Consider the following 14,997-nt stretch of genomic DNA (forward strand, 5'->3'; position numbering starts at 1 on the left):
CCCACCAGCAGTGACTCAGTGCCTGCTGTTGGATAACACTTGCCCAGACTTTCTGGTGAGCAGCCATCTGTGCACACAGTTCCTAGAGATGTGCTGGTTAGAGCCACGCTACCGTGAGGAAGATCAGATCTCCGGGTGCCTCGCTGGTGCAAGGCAAGCCAGCCCCTCCGGAGCTAGCACCTGCAGGGGCCACCTCTGGATTTGATTCTTCCAACGCCTTCTCACAGTACTGGTGTCCTCGTACCTACAGTCAGGGGAGCTGCTTTCCCCAGGGCTGTGGCCCAACCTGACACACCCTGAGGGGCTAGTTAACTTCTCTCCCTCATGTCCAGTTTATGAACCATGACACAAAAGTCCCCAGTGCACTGTGCTAGAGAGAGAGAACTAGAGAAGAGACCCAGATACTAGGGTACGTCCTGAAGTGGCACCAATGTCCTTGGACACAATTGCAGCCGGAAATCAAGCAAGTAATAAAGAACAAAAAAGAAAGTTTGTGTCCGGCCCCAGGCTGGTGTTTTCTGCTATAGCCTTTAGACCTTTGGAAGCTCCACCCCAGCTGGAATTCTTTGGGGGCATCCTCCTCCCACCAAAGAGCTAGCCACTGTCAGCCACAGGGCTCCTGAGTTGAGGGGCAGAGGAAACAACCAAGAGTAGGCCCTTGAGAGGCGCAGTCTGCACCAAGGCAGGCCTGCCCAGTCTTTGGGTTAACCAGTGGTGTGTCTTGGTCTTTCCTAGAATAGGATGGCCTGGAATGTGGGAGGGCCTGCAGAGTTGGGACCCAGTGTGACTACACGGAGGGTGGGAAGCCACCAATCTTCCACTTTCGAACTCTTTGGAAATAGTTTGTTTATTCATGTGTCTGAGATCAAGAGCTTCTTTGCCTCCCTCAGCACCCCCTCCCCCCGCCTGCCGACCCCAGGACCTCAGCACACAGTTTGCTAACTTTTGTTCTTGACCTGTCCATTTCATCGGAAGAAAAAAAATACATCCCAAGTGACAGGGGGACAGGGGTTTCTTGCTAAGTGAGCTAAAGAGTCTACAGGGGCCTGAGAACATTAGTTGTGAATCACCCCAGGGACAGATGTACGCGGGTGAGGGACAGACACGAGCATTGCATCATCAAAGGGGAGCAGGACAGAGGAAGAGAGAGCCCTTCTCTGGGCACGGCCTTTATTCCCAATAGTTGAGAAGCTGAGGCAAGAGGGTTGCAAGTTTGAGGCCAACCTGGCTGCCCTAAAGGAGAAGAAGAGCAAGGAAAAGAAAAGAAAAGACCCCCATACCCTTGTGCTCCTTCCCCTAGCTGTGAGCCTAGCCTCTAGTCCTGGGGATCACTACCATGCTCCCCTCCTTTTCTCTGCCTTCCTGTCCCCAAGAAGGGAGCCTTGACCCATAAGCAGAGGTCAGACTGAGAAACTTAATGCTAGGCTAAGGCCCTTGGACCACGAGGCCTTCTGATGCCCTTGGAATGTCAGGGTAGAGGTGTGTCTTCCTCATTCCTGGGTAATAGTCCTGGAGTTCTGCACAACCCAACACACCCTCTGACACGGGGCCAACAGGGAATTGGTAGCCAAGGTCCCTGTCCTGCCCTGGCGGCTGTATTTTCTGAAGAGTTGAAGGACTTTCAGCACGTTCTCAATGGCTCTGTGGGTCAAAGGAACTGCAGGTGTGGCAGGGAAGGGGTGAAGAGCAAACGGGGTCAGGCGGGTTTTGGGGGAACCACAGGGGGTACCGATCTCTGCCAGAAGCATTGGACTTGTTGCTTAGTTCTGTTTCACTGATTTCTGATGCCAGGGTCACTGTCTCCATTATACAGAGGGTCACGGGCCTGGAGCTGTTAGGCAGATTACGTGAGGGGTTGAACAGGTAGAGGACAGAGGCCAAAGCAAGTGTTACAGTTGCCAGCCAGCTCTTCAGAAGGCCCTGTGCTCAGCCACATGGCACCTTGTGCCACTGGGTACCAAGCAGACTGACGGTGAACATGGCACATAGCACCCTGTTTACCCCCAAGCCTGGTGCCTGCCCAGTGGAAGGCAGAGCTCTCCAAACTGGCCCTTAACCCTGGGAGATAGAGAATACTCTAGGAAGTGCCCTACAGGAGAGGGGCTTGGTGCCCTGGCCCCTCCAATCCATGGTGCATTCTTCTTTGCTCTCAGGTGCAACCGCCAAAACCCACAGCCCCCTTTCTGTCCTGTATCCATTGTCACTGGCCTGGCTCACCCCTAGCGGAGGGTGAGGGGTGAGCAGGCCTTGCAAAACAGAGTGGGAACTGAGGCCTGGGTCCACCCCCCTCCCCAAATGGCCACATTGTAGGAAGCCAGCCTCTATTTCTTCATCTGCAGGTCCAGATTTATTGATTTGCTGCTCCTTCCTTAAGGTGTTTCTAAGATTCTAGGCCTGAGAAAGGTGCCTGAAGTTAAGACTACCCCACCAAACGTCAAGAAGGCCCCCCTCCCAGAGCTCGGCCCGTTGCCCCGCCTCTTACTCAAAGCCAGCAACTTTTAGTGCCTAATCCAACAATCCCAGGTGGGCTGCGTCCGCCCCATTATCTCTGAGCAGAGAGCTGTGAGCTCAGGACCCTCAAAGTTGGGAGAGGGTTGGACTGGCCTGTGCCTGGCATTGTGTAAGAATCTTAGAAAGTCCAACAACCCAGAACAGTGGAAACAGAGCCCTAGATCCTGCGACTCTTGGCCACACTCCAGCCATCCTTGAGCCCCGGGGGAAGCTCTGTAGATGGAGTGCAGTGCCCCCTGTGGGAGGGAAGAGTAGTGTCTTTTCCTCATCCTTCCTGAAGTTAACGGCCAAGATACCTACAGTAAAAAGTTCCCAAGAGGGAAATGCTCAAGGTAAGTTGGATGGCTCTTGACCTCTGGGCGTTCTCTTCCCTTTCAGGACCTGGGCATGGAGTCAACTTCGCTGGATGATGTGCTGTATCGCTACGCCAGCTTCCGGAACCTGGTGGATCCCATCACACACGACCTCATCATCAGCCTGGCCCGCTACATCCACTGCCCCAAGCCGGTAGGCAGTTGTGGTCTGAAGCAGCCAGGTCCTGCCGTGTGAGCTAGACCGCTTTCTAGATGGCACAGACCTGACCATGGTTGCCCAGGGAGTTGGATTTCGGCTCAGGGGAAACTTCTGAGGTTGACCCCATCTGTGGCTTCCTTTAGGACCTTTTCTCTGACTGCCTGGTGTCCAGATCTAGAGAGGAGGGAAGCTGGCTGTAGAGGATGCAAACTGGTAGAGTCAATGGAAGACAGGCAAAGAAGCCATAAGTCCAGTACAAGACAGTAAGAAAAGCCAGTCGTGAGGGTTGGTGGCCTGGGAGAGGAGCTTGTTGGTGCCAAGAGCCATAGGGTACCAAGTAGCTGAAACCGAAACCCTGGTGACCAGAAAAGTACTAGAAACGGGCCTCTGAGGAAGCCCTGCAGTTGACATACCTGTCTTTTCTATAATAGGAAGTTAGTTGGCCAAAGATGAGAGGCGAGGCATAGCAGGTAATAGAGCTCTTAAAAATTAACGAATAATAGGTGAGTAATTATCTTCATGTCTATTTGAGAGCTGAGGGAAACAGTACGAAATAGGTTGTGCCTTTCGCGAGGACTGCAGAGGTGATTAGGCCCGCCCTGCAAACCTGGGGCTGGGCAAGACCTGAAGTTCTAACTTCCTCACCAGGCCCAGTGACACAGGAGCAGGCTAGACCAGGAGAACCTAGCGCTCCTTCGCTTCTGCCTAGGGGAGGTGGGGACCACGTCAGTCAGTGTTACTCAGCGCAGGCTGCTACACAAAGTACCATGGCCTGAGGGCTTCCAGAATTAATTTCTCACATCTGGCTGGAAGTGCAGGGTTGGGGTGTCTGATGGGAGCCTTGTTCTCACCTCAGACTGTTGCCTTCTCCTGCGTCCTCACGTAGTAGAAGGAGGGTAGGAAGGCTCTCTAGACCCCTCTTAGAGTAGCTCTAATGAGTGCCCACAACCGAGTCGTCTCCGGAAGGCCCCACCTTCCGGCACGTGAATGGGGTTGGAGCACAGGCGTTCAGTGCACTGCATGGTGTGACCGTCCCCACACCACTAGGTTTTCAGGGTTTCATTGTCCTCAACCCCAAAATGGATGTTAAAGCCGTCTCCCTCCTGCTGAGAGGTAAAGGAGATAGTTCTCGCGAGACGCCTGCATGGGCCTTGTCCAAGTGGCCACCTGTGCACAGGAGCTGGCCTGCGACACCTGCGTGCTGTCAGGGTTCTTAACTAGTAGGGCAGTGTAGGAAACAGCAGCAGATAAAATGTGGTCCCCACAGGTCTGGTCTTAGGAAACAGCAGGGTTGCTCTCTGACCAGGATTTCTGAAGCAGCAGAATGGGCGCAGCCCTGCTGGGGGTTCAAGGACCAGTCTTGGATGCTCTGGGACTTCCCCAGGTGTGGGTGGGCCAGAGATGGAAAGAACATCCGAACTGGTAAGAAGGCAGCCCTACCCCAGTCGCCTGCACTGACTCGGGGTTGGCTGGGCTCCCTTCTCGTAGGTCTTCGTATCAAACACTCTCCTAGATGCTCACGTTGTGGCCTAGATGTGTCACAAGATGGCCAACTGTTATGGGAGTCTGTTCATATCATGGTGGACCAGAAAGAACGGGAAAAGGCTAGAACTCTAGAGACCTTCTACCAACCAGGGCCCATCTCCTAAAAGTTGCACAGCCAAAATGTTCCCACCAGCTGGGAAACAAGCATTCAAAACATGAGCCAGTGCGGCCAGCCGGTGGACATTGGAGATTCAAACCACACTTGCAGTGATTTAGCCCCTCCCACTAGACACCTCTCCTAAAGTTCTGTCTCCCAGTGGCACCAAGCTAAGGACCAAGTCTTCAATGCATGGCCTTTTGTGGGTATGTAAGATCTTAATGATCCCACATTTGCTTGGTGGTTACTGTATGTACTGTCTATTTTACCCACTAGAATAGAGACTTAAGCCTTTAGTACTAGCTCTGGAGTGTAGAGCAGAGGCAGATCTCTGTGAGTTCGAAGTCAGCCCAGTCTATATCGCAAGTTCCAGGTCAGGCAGAGCCACAGAATGAGACCCCGTCTTTTTATTTAAAAAAAAAAAAATACGCTAAGGATTATCTATCCATCCTGTTCACAGTTTTGTCTTATAATGGGCAGGAAGCAGCATGTTCCATTGTGAATTTATGCATGTACATGTGTGTATTCGAGTGTGCAAGCATGCATGAAGGGGTAAGATGTGAGCTTGTGTCCAAATGCATGCCTGCACCTGTGTGCATGTGCTCATAGAGATCGTGGTACCCTTGGGTGCCTTCTGTTCTCAGATGTCGCTACCTTTTATCGAAAACAAGGTCTCTCACTGGCCTAGAATTTCACCAAACGTGGTAGACTAGCTGCTTCCACTTCCCCTCTCGCCTCTGCCGGAATGACAGTCAGGTGCCATGACCACTGTCCTCTGACCGCCGTGCATGTGCCATGGCATTCACATGCACCCACACACTCATCCTCATACATACACACAGACATAAAAACTTAATTTAAAACAAGTAAGTAAAAGAAAACCCCAGAGCAAACATTTGTTGTTAAACAGTCTCTGCAGGGCAGACATCCAAGGCTATAAGTGCCGGGCTTGACTGGCGTTCATTAATGCACACCACGGGGTTGGTGGCAGGAGGCCTCGGTTTGCCATGTGGGTGTTGCCCCAGGATTGTTGAGTGTTCCATACCACAGAGCTAGCCAAGATACCTGTCCTAGAATTCACATACCATCCCTCTGGCCCTTCTGTTCTCTTGGTCCCCGAGACGGTTCTGATAAATCTTGGAAAGAGACTGCGTGGAGCTGGCACCCGGGAGCCAAGGGCAGGGTGGTCTGGGAGGTTCCCGTACATGCTGGATGAGATGACTTGGCTCTTTGCTCCTCCTGACCCTCGATTGCTCCCATTAACTGAGCCCAGCTAGAAACCAGGGACAGGAGAACCTGGGTGATACACTTTTCAGGACAGTCCCTGTAAGCAGAGAAGGACAGAAAACAGACTGGGGTGAGGGTGGCCAAGGAAAACAAGCAGGCAGTCATCTAAACAGTGTCCAGTGTGTAGTAAGTGAAGCAGGTCGAATCTGATTAATGAGTGAGTACATTTATGAATGAGGGAAGCCTTTGAGTGGCAGACGGGGTTGTTGGAATCCTAGGTGCTGCTACAGAGGTGCCTGGGGAATGAATGTGGCAGATGGCGCCTGTCTATTGAGAGACCAGGGAAGGCTGTAGGTCGGCCTTGAGCCCCTGAGCCTCTTTCCAACAGATCCTGGGGGAAGTCCCTCAAACACATCCTCCGGCAGTGTTTCAGGACAGTGTCACTGGGCAGTTCTGGAGAGACTGCGGTACTGGAGTCCTGCCAGCTCGTGCCTCCTTTTCTTCCTTTGCCGTGGGCGGGAGGGAGAGCTGCTGGGAGTATTCCACGGTCCTTTTGCATGGTTAATCGCAACCAGCAGACACCCACGCAGTCCAGCCTCTTGTGGACCCAGAGGCAGTTTAGCATTATGGAGGCTTTGGAACTACTGAGCGAGTCCGTCCATCCCCCGTGCCTCGTTACACAGTTTCTCTTCACAGGACTCATTCCCACCCTCCCACATGGTAGGGACTATAACTACCCACGGGCCCTGTTCTCCTGTCCAGGTTCCAATCCCTACAAGGCGTCTCGTTTTCATTGTCCCATTCCATGCTGGGTTCTCTTTTAGCCACCACCAGCACCATCACACACACACACACACACACACACACACGCACGCACACATACATACACATGCACACACATGTACACACACAGTCCTCTGGGCCAGCCCCACTAGATCCTATTCTCTTTGGAAGAAGGCCTTTAAGGAGCCTGAAAGGGAAGGAGCTGGGCAGAGGATGAAAGCGTCTTGAATGAATATGCAAAGGGCAGGTTCGTAAGGAGGGGAGTACAGTGGGTAGGTTGGTAGGAGCTAGGGGGCAACGTCTGGATTGCGTGTTGAACTGTGCGCCTCCGTTCCTTGTTAAATGGGAGCGGTGGGACTGCGCCCGAGTGGAGGAAGGAGATGCATAATGATTTCTAGACACTCGGTAAACTAGGTAAACGTTAAGGGCCGGAAATGTGGCCGGTGCTAGTGTGGGCCTGCCATCTGAAGTCAGAGTGGATCCCAAACACCACAGAAACAAAACAACAAAAGACCCATGGTGTACCTAGTTCCTGCAAGCAGAGGGGAACTCGTCCCTGTGCTTTCTTACAGTTACTCTCGATTCTAATTGGCCAACTCAGCTGTTGTCCCTGTTTAGCCAATGAGAAGGCTGAGGTTGGCTCCAACTCCCTCTGGTAGCAGCAGCCTCGCCCTGTGCTCGACTGCCCTCTTGTGGCCGACGCCGTGCACTACCCAGCCCTCTTTATGCCTTTGTTCTCTTAAGATTCAACTGCCTGAGCTCCTCAAGTTTGGACAACTGAGGGAGAGGGCGCGGCCCCGGGTATTCAGAAACCCAGGGAATTGATTGGAGGAGGAGCCAAAGCAGAGGGGCTCTGCTATGGGCTTTGGGTGGGTTTCTTCTCTGTTCCAAAGCATCCTAAAATGAACCTGGGCGTGCCCCCATTCCCATCCATTGGCCCTTCTGGTTCTTAAGGCTCCTGAGCCCGTGCTTCTCCCCTGTAGTGCACAAAGGAATCGCTCTCACTGCAGGACTGGGATCCGGAAAGAAGGAATGCGGAGGCAGGGAGCAGTCGGAAATGGGAATGAAGACAGACAAAACATTGCGGGTTTTCCCTGTGTGTGTGTCGTCAAAGCAGAAGGGGGCTGCTCAAGCGACAAAGAGACCAGCAAGTGAGAGGAGGAGGGTCAGAGGAGAGCCTTAGGGGAGAAAGTATGAATAAGCTGTAATAATGTGTGTGTGAAAATGTCATAACGAAACCCATTATTTTGTACACTAACTAAAAATAGAGTTAATCCACCGCCAGGGGACCCGCCCACTCACCACTAGCGCCAGTTTTCCAAGGTACCCTGGGAATCCAAGATGGGAAATGAACTCTGGATGTGGCATCTCTGTGTCACGTCCTATCCTCAAATCCCATTCTTTTGCCACCAAAGTCAGGTGTCACCATTACCAGTCTGCACTAGTGCCCCTCACGCCGGCCAAGCCTGTGCTGGGAAAGGTCCTCATTGGCCACACAGTGGCCACCAAAGGTGACCTTGGCCGCCCTCTTCCAGGTGCCCATTGTTCCCCTCACCCCATTTCTCTGTGCCTTCTCTGTCTCTTTGCCCTGTGTTCCCTCCACTCCCCCCTCAGCTTATTCCATGGTCAGAAGTTCGGCCACCCTGAGGAATCCCAGCTGGAGACCCCATGGGCTCCTCCTAGTCAGCATGTCCCCACCCTGCCTTTACACTTGCTTCTCCTCTGAAGCCCTTGTCGATGCAATCAGTCCTAAGCCAGAGCCACTGAAGAGAGAAAGGGTTTATTCTGGCTCACAGTTCGAGGGGACAATCCATCACATGAGGGACGTCAAGGTGGCAGAGAGCTTGACGTAACTGGACACCTTGCACACGCCATCAAAACACTGAGTTACATGCATGCGTCTGCTCTGTTGAACAATGCCTCTTCCCACTCCAGTTTACATAATCAAAATAATGCCCCCACAGGCGTGCTTAGCAGCCCGTCTCCCAGGTAATGCTGCGATCTGTCACATTGGCAGCTAATACACCACAAACCCTGTGTTTTCTGCCCAGATTGCTAGCTCGAATCCCCTATCCCTTCATCTGCATTCTGCCCACACCTTCTTGGACCTGTGTATGACCTCTGTCATTTTTAGTCCCTTCTGTGGGCATGGCCTCAGTCACCTTCCCAGCCCTCCCACCCAGTAAGAAAACCCCAGGATATAAACCCCGCCCACCATTCCTCTCTACTGCCTCCCTGGCAGCCCCCAACAATGCACCCTCTTGTCTGTGTTACTTGCTCCCACCTGTGTGACTAGGCTAAGCAGGAATCTGAGTCTCGGAACCTGATGTCTACTCTAGGGGCTCAGAGAGACTACCTGGGGTGGACTGCTGACTCCAGTTTGTCAGTCAGGCTACACAGCAGAGAGGGGTGAGGCTGAGGAACTGGGTGCCCTCCAGAGCAGTCCCGTCAGCGGCAGAGCCACCCCGTGGTTCCCGTTTAGATGCTTCACTTTTCCAGGCCATTGATGGCACCCCCCCACACCTGCTCAGACTTCCTTTTCTTGCCGTCTGTCAGTGCCCTCCTCTGTATACCGAGGGTGACCAGCGTTGGTAGTACTCTGGAGTGTGGGCATTCTGTAAAGTTCTAGCTTGGTCTAGGTGAGAGATAGGGTAGGTGTGGACAAGGGGTAGGATGGGGATGGCTGGGTTTGCCCGGGCCAGATTCTTATTTCCTGCCTCTGTGCCTGTAGAACTGCCCTCACCAACTGTTGCTCCTCATTCAGGGAGATCTCGGATTTCCTTTCTCTATCAAAAAAAATCGTTATCCGTCTGCCCTTGAAAACTCAAGCTCAAGGGCTGGCATTTAATCCTCATGCTTGGGAGGCAGAGGTAGTCAGATCTCTGTGAGTTTTAGGCCACCCTGGTGCACATAGTGATTCCCAGACTAGCCAGGGCTACACAGTAAGACCCTGTCTCAAAACAACAAGACATACACACGTTCACAAAACACAAAACAAGCTTACATGTGAGCCCAGGAAGAAATGACCTTTTAACACCGAAGCTCAGGATACTATGCTGGTCTTTCCATGGGGGCTGAGCACCAGGACCCTGTAAATACCAAATGCACATGTCCCCTCATAAAGCAGCATAGGACGTGTGTCCACCCTTCTTCACAATGAGCATGCCCAGATAAATGCTGTAGGAGTAACAGTTCTGCTATAATATTTAGGGAGTAATGACAGAAAAATAAGTATATTCGTGTCCAGGACAGACAAAGTTCTTTTCTGGGTAGGGTCTCTCCTGGCTATCCTGGAATTGACTACATAGACCAGGCTGACCTCAAATTCACAGAGATTCTCCTGCCTCTGCCAGGATTAAAGGTGTGCACCACCATGCCCAGCTACTGGGTACTCTTGATCTGTGATTGGTTGAATTCCTGCTTGTGCCCACAGCTGCAGACTGTGTTCATTGAGCAAGCTTGGCTTCCATACAAAGCACCTGAATAGTACTGACTCGGTTACTCCTCCAAACCCATGCGAAGCCAGTGTTACTGCCCCTGCTTCACAGATGAGAACTGAAGGGACAGAGAAGTCATGTCAACTTGCTTAAGGCCACAGACAAAACCAGGACATGGAACGGCACAATTTGGTCCCAAGTCTGTGTTCTAAATGATTGCATAGGCTGCTTCTTCATTAGCAGAGTGGTGACGGTAATCATAATTGAAAAGCTGGTGCTGCTTGGTACATTGAAGCTCACCACCTCCTCTTGGTGGTTTGCACTGGAGTCCCAGTACCCTCTGGGTCTTGGCCCTCGGCACTGGATCTCTTGGCAGGAGTACACTCTTGCCCATTCCTGGGTTGGGACTCATACCTTTCCACCCAGCTTAGATCTGATACAGAGCCTGTGTTGAATTGATTGTCCTTAAGATGGAGTTGGTGTCTATTAAGCCTTCCCACTGCAGTTAACCCAGTGTATAGTCCAGTGACTTAAATGACAGAAATTAATGCTCTCCATGCTGTAGGGGTCAGAAGGCCAAGATGCAGCCTCTCCTCGCCTTTTGTGAAGGATTTTTCCCTGCATGCTCACATGGATCTTTCCTCTGGACATGTCTGTGTCCTGGTCACTTCTAAGTACACCAGCTATATGGGATTAAAGCCCAGTCATATTGCCCCATTTTTACTTTAATTACCTTTAAATGTCCTTTGAATGCAGTCACATTCTGGGGAATTGAGTGTTAGGAAATCAATATAGAACCAGGCAGTGGGGATTGAACATGCCTTTAATCCCAGCGCTCGGGAGGCAGAGCCAGTCAGATCTTAGTTCAAGCCAGCCTGGTCTACAGGGTGAGTTCCAGGATAGCCAAGGCTACAGAGAGAAAGCCTGTCTCAAAAGAAAAGAAAAAAGATAAAAGGGAACAATATATAATTGTTGAACGGACACAGTTTAGTCCGTGGTACTCAGGGTCACAAACTCAAATGTTGATGAAAGAGGGCTGGAGAGATGGCTCAGCAGCTAAGAGCACTGGCTGCTCTTGAAGAGGACCCTGGTTCAATTCCCAGCACCCACAAAGTAGCTGACAATCATCTCTAACTCCAGTTCCAGGGACTCAGGTGACCCTTTCTGGCTTCTGCGGGTCCACAGTCGTACATACAAGCAAAGCAACCATACACATAAAAATAAAACTAGTTTTTAAACCAGGCAGTGGTGGCGCACGCCTTTAATCCCAGCACTCAGGGGGCAGAAGCAGGAGGATCTCTGTGAGTTCGAAGCCAGATGTTGTCTACAAGAGCTAGTTCCAGGACAGGCTCCAAAGCTACACAGAGAAACCCTGTCTCAAAAAGCAAAAAAGTAACATTTTCCAATGACAGCAACTAATTCATAAGGCATAGACCCAGAGATTAACTCAGTAGTAGAGTAGTTGCTTAGCATGTTTGAGGCCCTGGGTTTGATTCCCAGCAAAACGTGCACACACACACGCACACACACACACACACACACACACACACACAGTTTGTACCTGCTGCTCCTGCCAAAGGTGCTCACTGGGGCCAGCAGAGCAGGTCTTCCCAGAGAACCAGGGACTCTAGAGTGGGGATCAGGGCACTCCCAAGCCCTCCAGGGACACCTCCCAGACCTGTGCCTGTGATTGCCTCTGCAGGAAGGTGATGCGCTGGGTGCCATGGAGAAGCTGTGCCGGCAGCTGACCTACCACCTTAGCCCTCATTCACAGTGGAGGAGGCAACGAGGGCTGGTGAAGAGGAAGCCACAGGCCTGGTGAGTGGCAGTCCCTATAGTCTGCCCTGCCCCAGCCCTGCTGACTGATACCCTTCCTGGGGCACTGTGTTGAGGGCCCAAGCCAGGGGAAATGTCAGTAAATTCATCTTGAAGGAGGAAAAGATCATGCTGGATTTAAGGACCAGAAAAGTAACTTGGTCATTCCAGGTACTTGGGAGATGCTGAAAAGGAGGTCCCTGGGGTAGGAGTTGGGGGGCATGGCCCACAGATTGACAGGTGGAGATGGAACATGAGGAATTTCTGGTTCCTGGTGTTTCTGGTATTCTGGGATAGAAACTAGGCATGGTGGTGTGCCTCTGCAATCCTATGCTTTGGAGGCTGAGACAAGAATATTGCTTCAAGGGGCTGGAGAGATGGCTCAGTGGTTAAGAGTATTGCCTGCTCTTCCAAAGGTCCTGAGTTCAATTCCCAGCAACCACATGGTGGCTCACAACCATCTGTAATGGGGTCTGGTGCCCTCTTCTGGCCTAAAGGCATACACACACAGACAGAATAGTGTATACATAATAAATAAATAAATATTTAAAAATAAATAAATAAAAAGAATATTGCTTCAAGTTGTGGCCATCAAAACCTACTTCCAGGGGGCCGGAGAGATGGCTCAGTGGTTAAGAGCATTGCCTGCTCTTCCAAAGGTCCTGAGTTCAATTCCCAGCAACCACATGATGGCTCACAACCATCTGTAATGAAATCTGGTGCCCTCTTCTGGCCTGGAGACATACACACAGACAGAATATTGTATACATAATAAATAAATAAAGAAATAAATATTTTTAAAAAAAACCACTTCCAGAAAGTTCTCTGGGATGTCCTTCCAGGGAATCTAAAGTCTAGCCTTGTCTCATCCATGCAGCAGTGAAGACCCTCCAGGGTTTTATAGTCCTAAAGACCAAGAGGCTAGAGGGCTCAAGACACAATACCCAGAACGGGTCTCATGGTAGTCAGCGAGTAAGCCCAGGCTGAGGCAGGCTTCCTGGAGGAGGAAGCACTCAGCTTTTTACAGGTAGCACAGGTGAGTGAGTGGCTTGCCTGTTCAGAGACTGGCATGGCCCTGGTTCTATGCCCAGATTATCCAGCTGGCTCCCAGTAGGTTGGAAAGGGCAAGATAGTTCCCTTCTCTCTTAGTTTCATTTCCTGTGGCTTTGATAACACACCCTGACAACAGCAGCTCTAAAGGGGAAAGGGTTTATTTGGCTCACAGTTCCAGGTTGCAGTCCATCATGGTGGGGGAGTCAAGATGGCAGGAAAGTAAAGCCACTTGTCACATCCATAGTCAGAAGCAGAGAGAAAATGGATGCATGCATGCTTAACTCTCTCTCTCTCTCTCTCAGCTCTTTTTCCACTCAAACAGCCCTGGACCCAAACCCAGGGAATAGTGCTACCTAACGTTAAACTGACTCCTCCTGTATCAATTAACGTGAGCATCCAGACAATATTCCCACAGACATTCCCAGAGATCATCCTAATCTAGACAATTATGGAGGCCCTTCCCAAGTGTTTCTAGACATGGACAATTAAAACTAGCCATCATGGGGCTGGAGAGATGACTCGGTGGGTTAGAGCACTGGCTGCTCTTGTAGGTACTTCAGCTTCAGAGTCCTGCTACCCACATAGACTCACAGCCGTCAGTGACTCCAGGGGATCCAACACCATCCTGTCTCTTCAGGCACATAGTACACAAACGCCCATACACATTAAATAATATTTTTAAAAATTAAATATATGTGTGTATGTCTGTGTAATGATATATATGCATGTGAGTGCTGGCACCCTCAAGAGTCTAGAGGCATCAGATCCCCCGGGAGCTGGAGTTACAGGCAGTTGTGGCTGCCTGACAGGGTCCTGGGAACCAAGTTCAGATCCTCTGCAAGAGCAGCAAGTGTTCTTAACTGCTACGCCAGCCACCTCTCCAGTTCTCCCTACCCCTGCACCTTTTTTGATTGGATTGGGAGGGGCTGTTGGGATTTTGTTGTTATTGTTTGATTTGGGGGTTTTGTTTTTGTTTTCAGACAAGGTCTCACTCTGTAGCTCTGGCTATCCTTTGTGGCTAGCCGAGTAGACCAGGCTGGCCTTGAACTCACAGAGACCCACCTGCTTCCCCAGTGCAATTCAAGGCGCGCACCACTACGCCCAGGTTTGTTTGTTTTGAGACAAGATCTTTGATATGTAGCTTTGGCTGGCCTGTAACTCACTGTACAAACCAGACAGGCCTCGAATTCGTAAGAGATCTGCCTGCCTCATCCTCCCCAGTACTGCCCTCTTTCTGAGATTTTTAAAAATCTCACTTTGTAACCCAAGCTCACAATGCCCCCTGCCTCTGCTTCTTTCCAAGTGTTGGAATAGCAGGTATGTGCCAACATGGCTACCTAGGTCTTCTGTCTGCCAGTGCCCCCACACAGAGGCTCGGTTCATTCTCCATTTGGGAACTGTATGAATGAAACCTGCTCATTCCTCTCAGGGGCCTTCTCATCACACTTGAATGAAACTGAAACAGGCACTGTGTGATCACCAGTGCCTCCTCTCTGTCCTCACTTCTCTATATTCTCTATGTTCCTTCACTTGGGCTACAATGACCCTCGTGCTGGTGTATACACACACACACACACACACACACACACACACACACACACACGCATGCACACTTGACAGCTACAGAGACTTCCCACTTGACACTGCTTGGGTTGGAACTCTTAGCCAGCTCTTCTAATGGCCCATGCTACTATTACTCCTCCGATTAACAGCCACAGCCCCAAAGCTACGATGTCATCTGCACCTGTTTCCCATCTCCCCGTGGTAGAAGGAAAACGGGGCTCCTGTCCCCATTGTTCACCATTGTGATGCTGGCGCCTAGGATACTGCCCAGCACATATTAGAGTGAGTAGGGTCGGAAGTTGGTGCCATTTGATTGGCCAAGAGCCTACAGTTGATAAGCAGTGGGGATAGATTCAAATCCACATACACCTGACTCCAGGGTGTAGACTGTCAACCATCTTCAGGATGCTGGGTTGACTTTGTTACTGACACTGACAGAACCCAACACTAATG

The 14,997-nt window shown here is 51.1% G+C and overlaps 1 protein-coding gene across 1 annotated transcript in view; it reads left to right on the forward strand.

Annotated features, from left to right (window-relative positions):
• Lrrc75a (leucine rich repeat containing 75A) overlaps window positions 1-14,997 on the forward strand; it is a 43,069-nt gene that overhangs the window by 25,196 nt on the left and 2,876 nt on the right. The window contains exons 2-3 of the mRNA XM_087910526.1: window positions 2,890-3,018; window positions 11,816-11,931. Of these exons, the coding sequence (XP_087766652.1) occupies window positions 2,890-3,018; window positions 11,816-11,931 (245 nt within the window). The remainder of the gene's footprint in view (window positions 1-2,889; window positions 3,019-11,815; window positions 11,932-14,997) is intronic.

The sequence above is a fragment of the Myodes glareolus genome, chromosome 9, assembly GCF_982192425.1.
Source record: "Myodes glareolus chromosome 9, mMyoGla1.1, whole genome shotgun sequence".
In the NCBI taxonomy this organism is placed as follows: Eukaryota; Metazoa; Chordata; class Mammalia; order Rodentia; family Cricetidae; genus Myodes; species Myodes glareolus.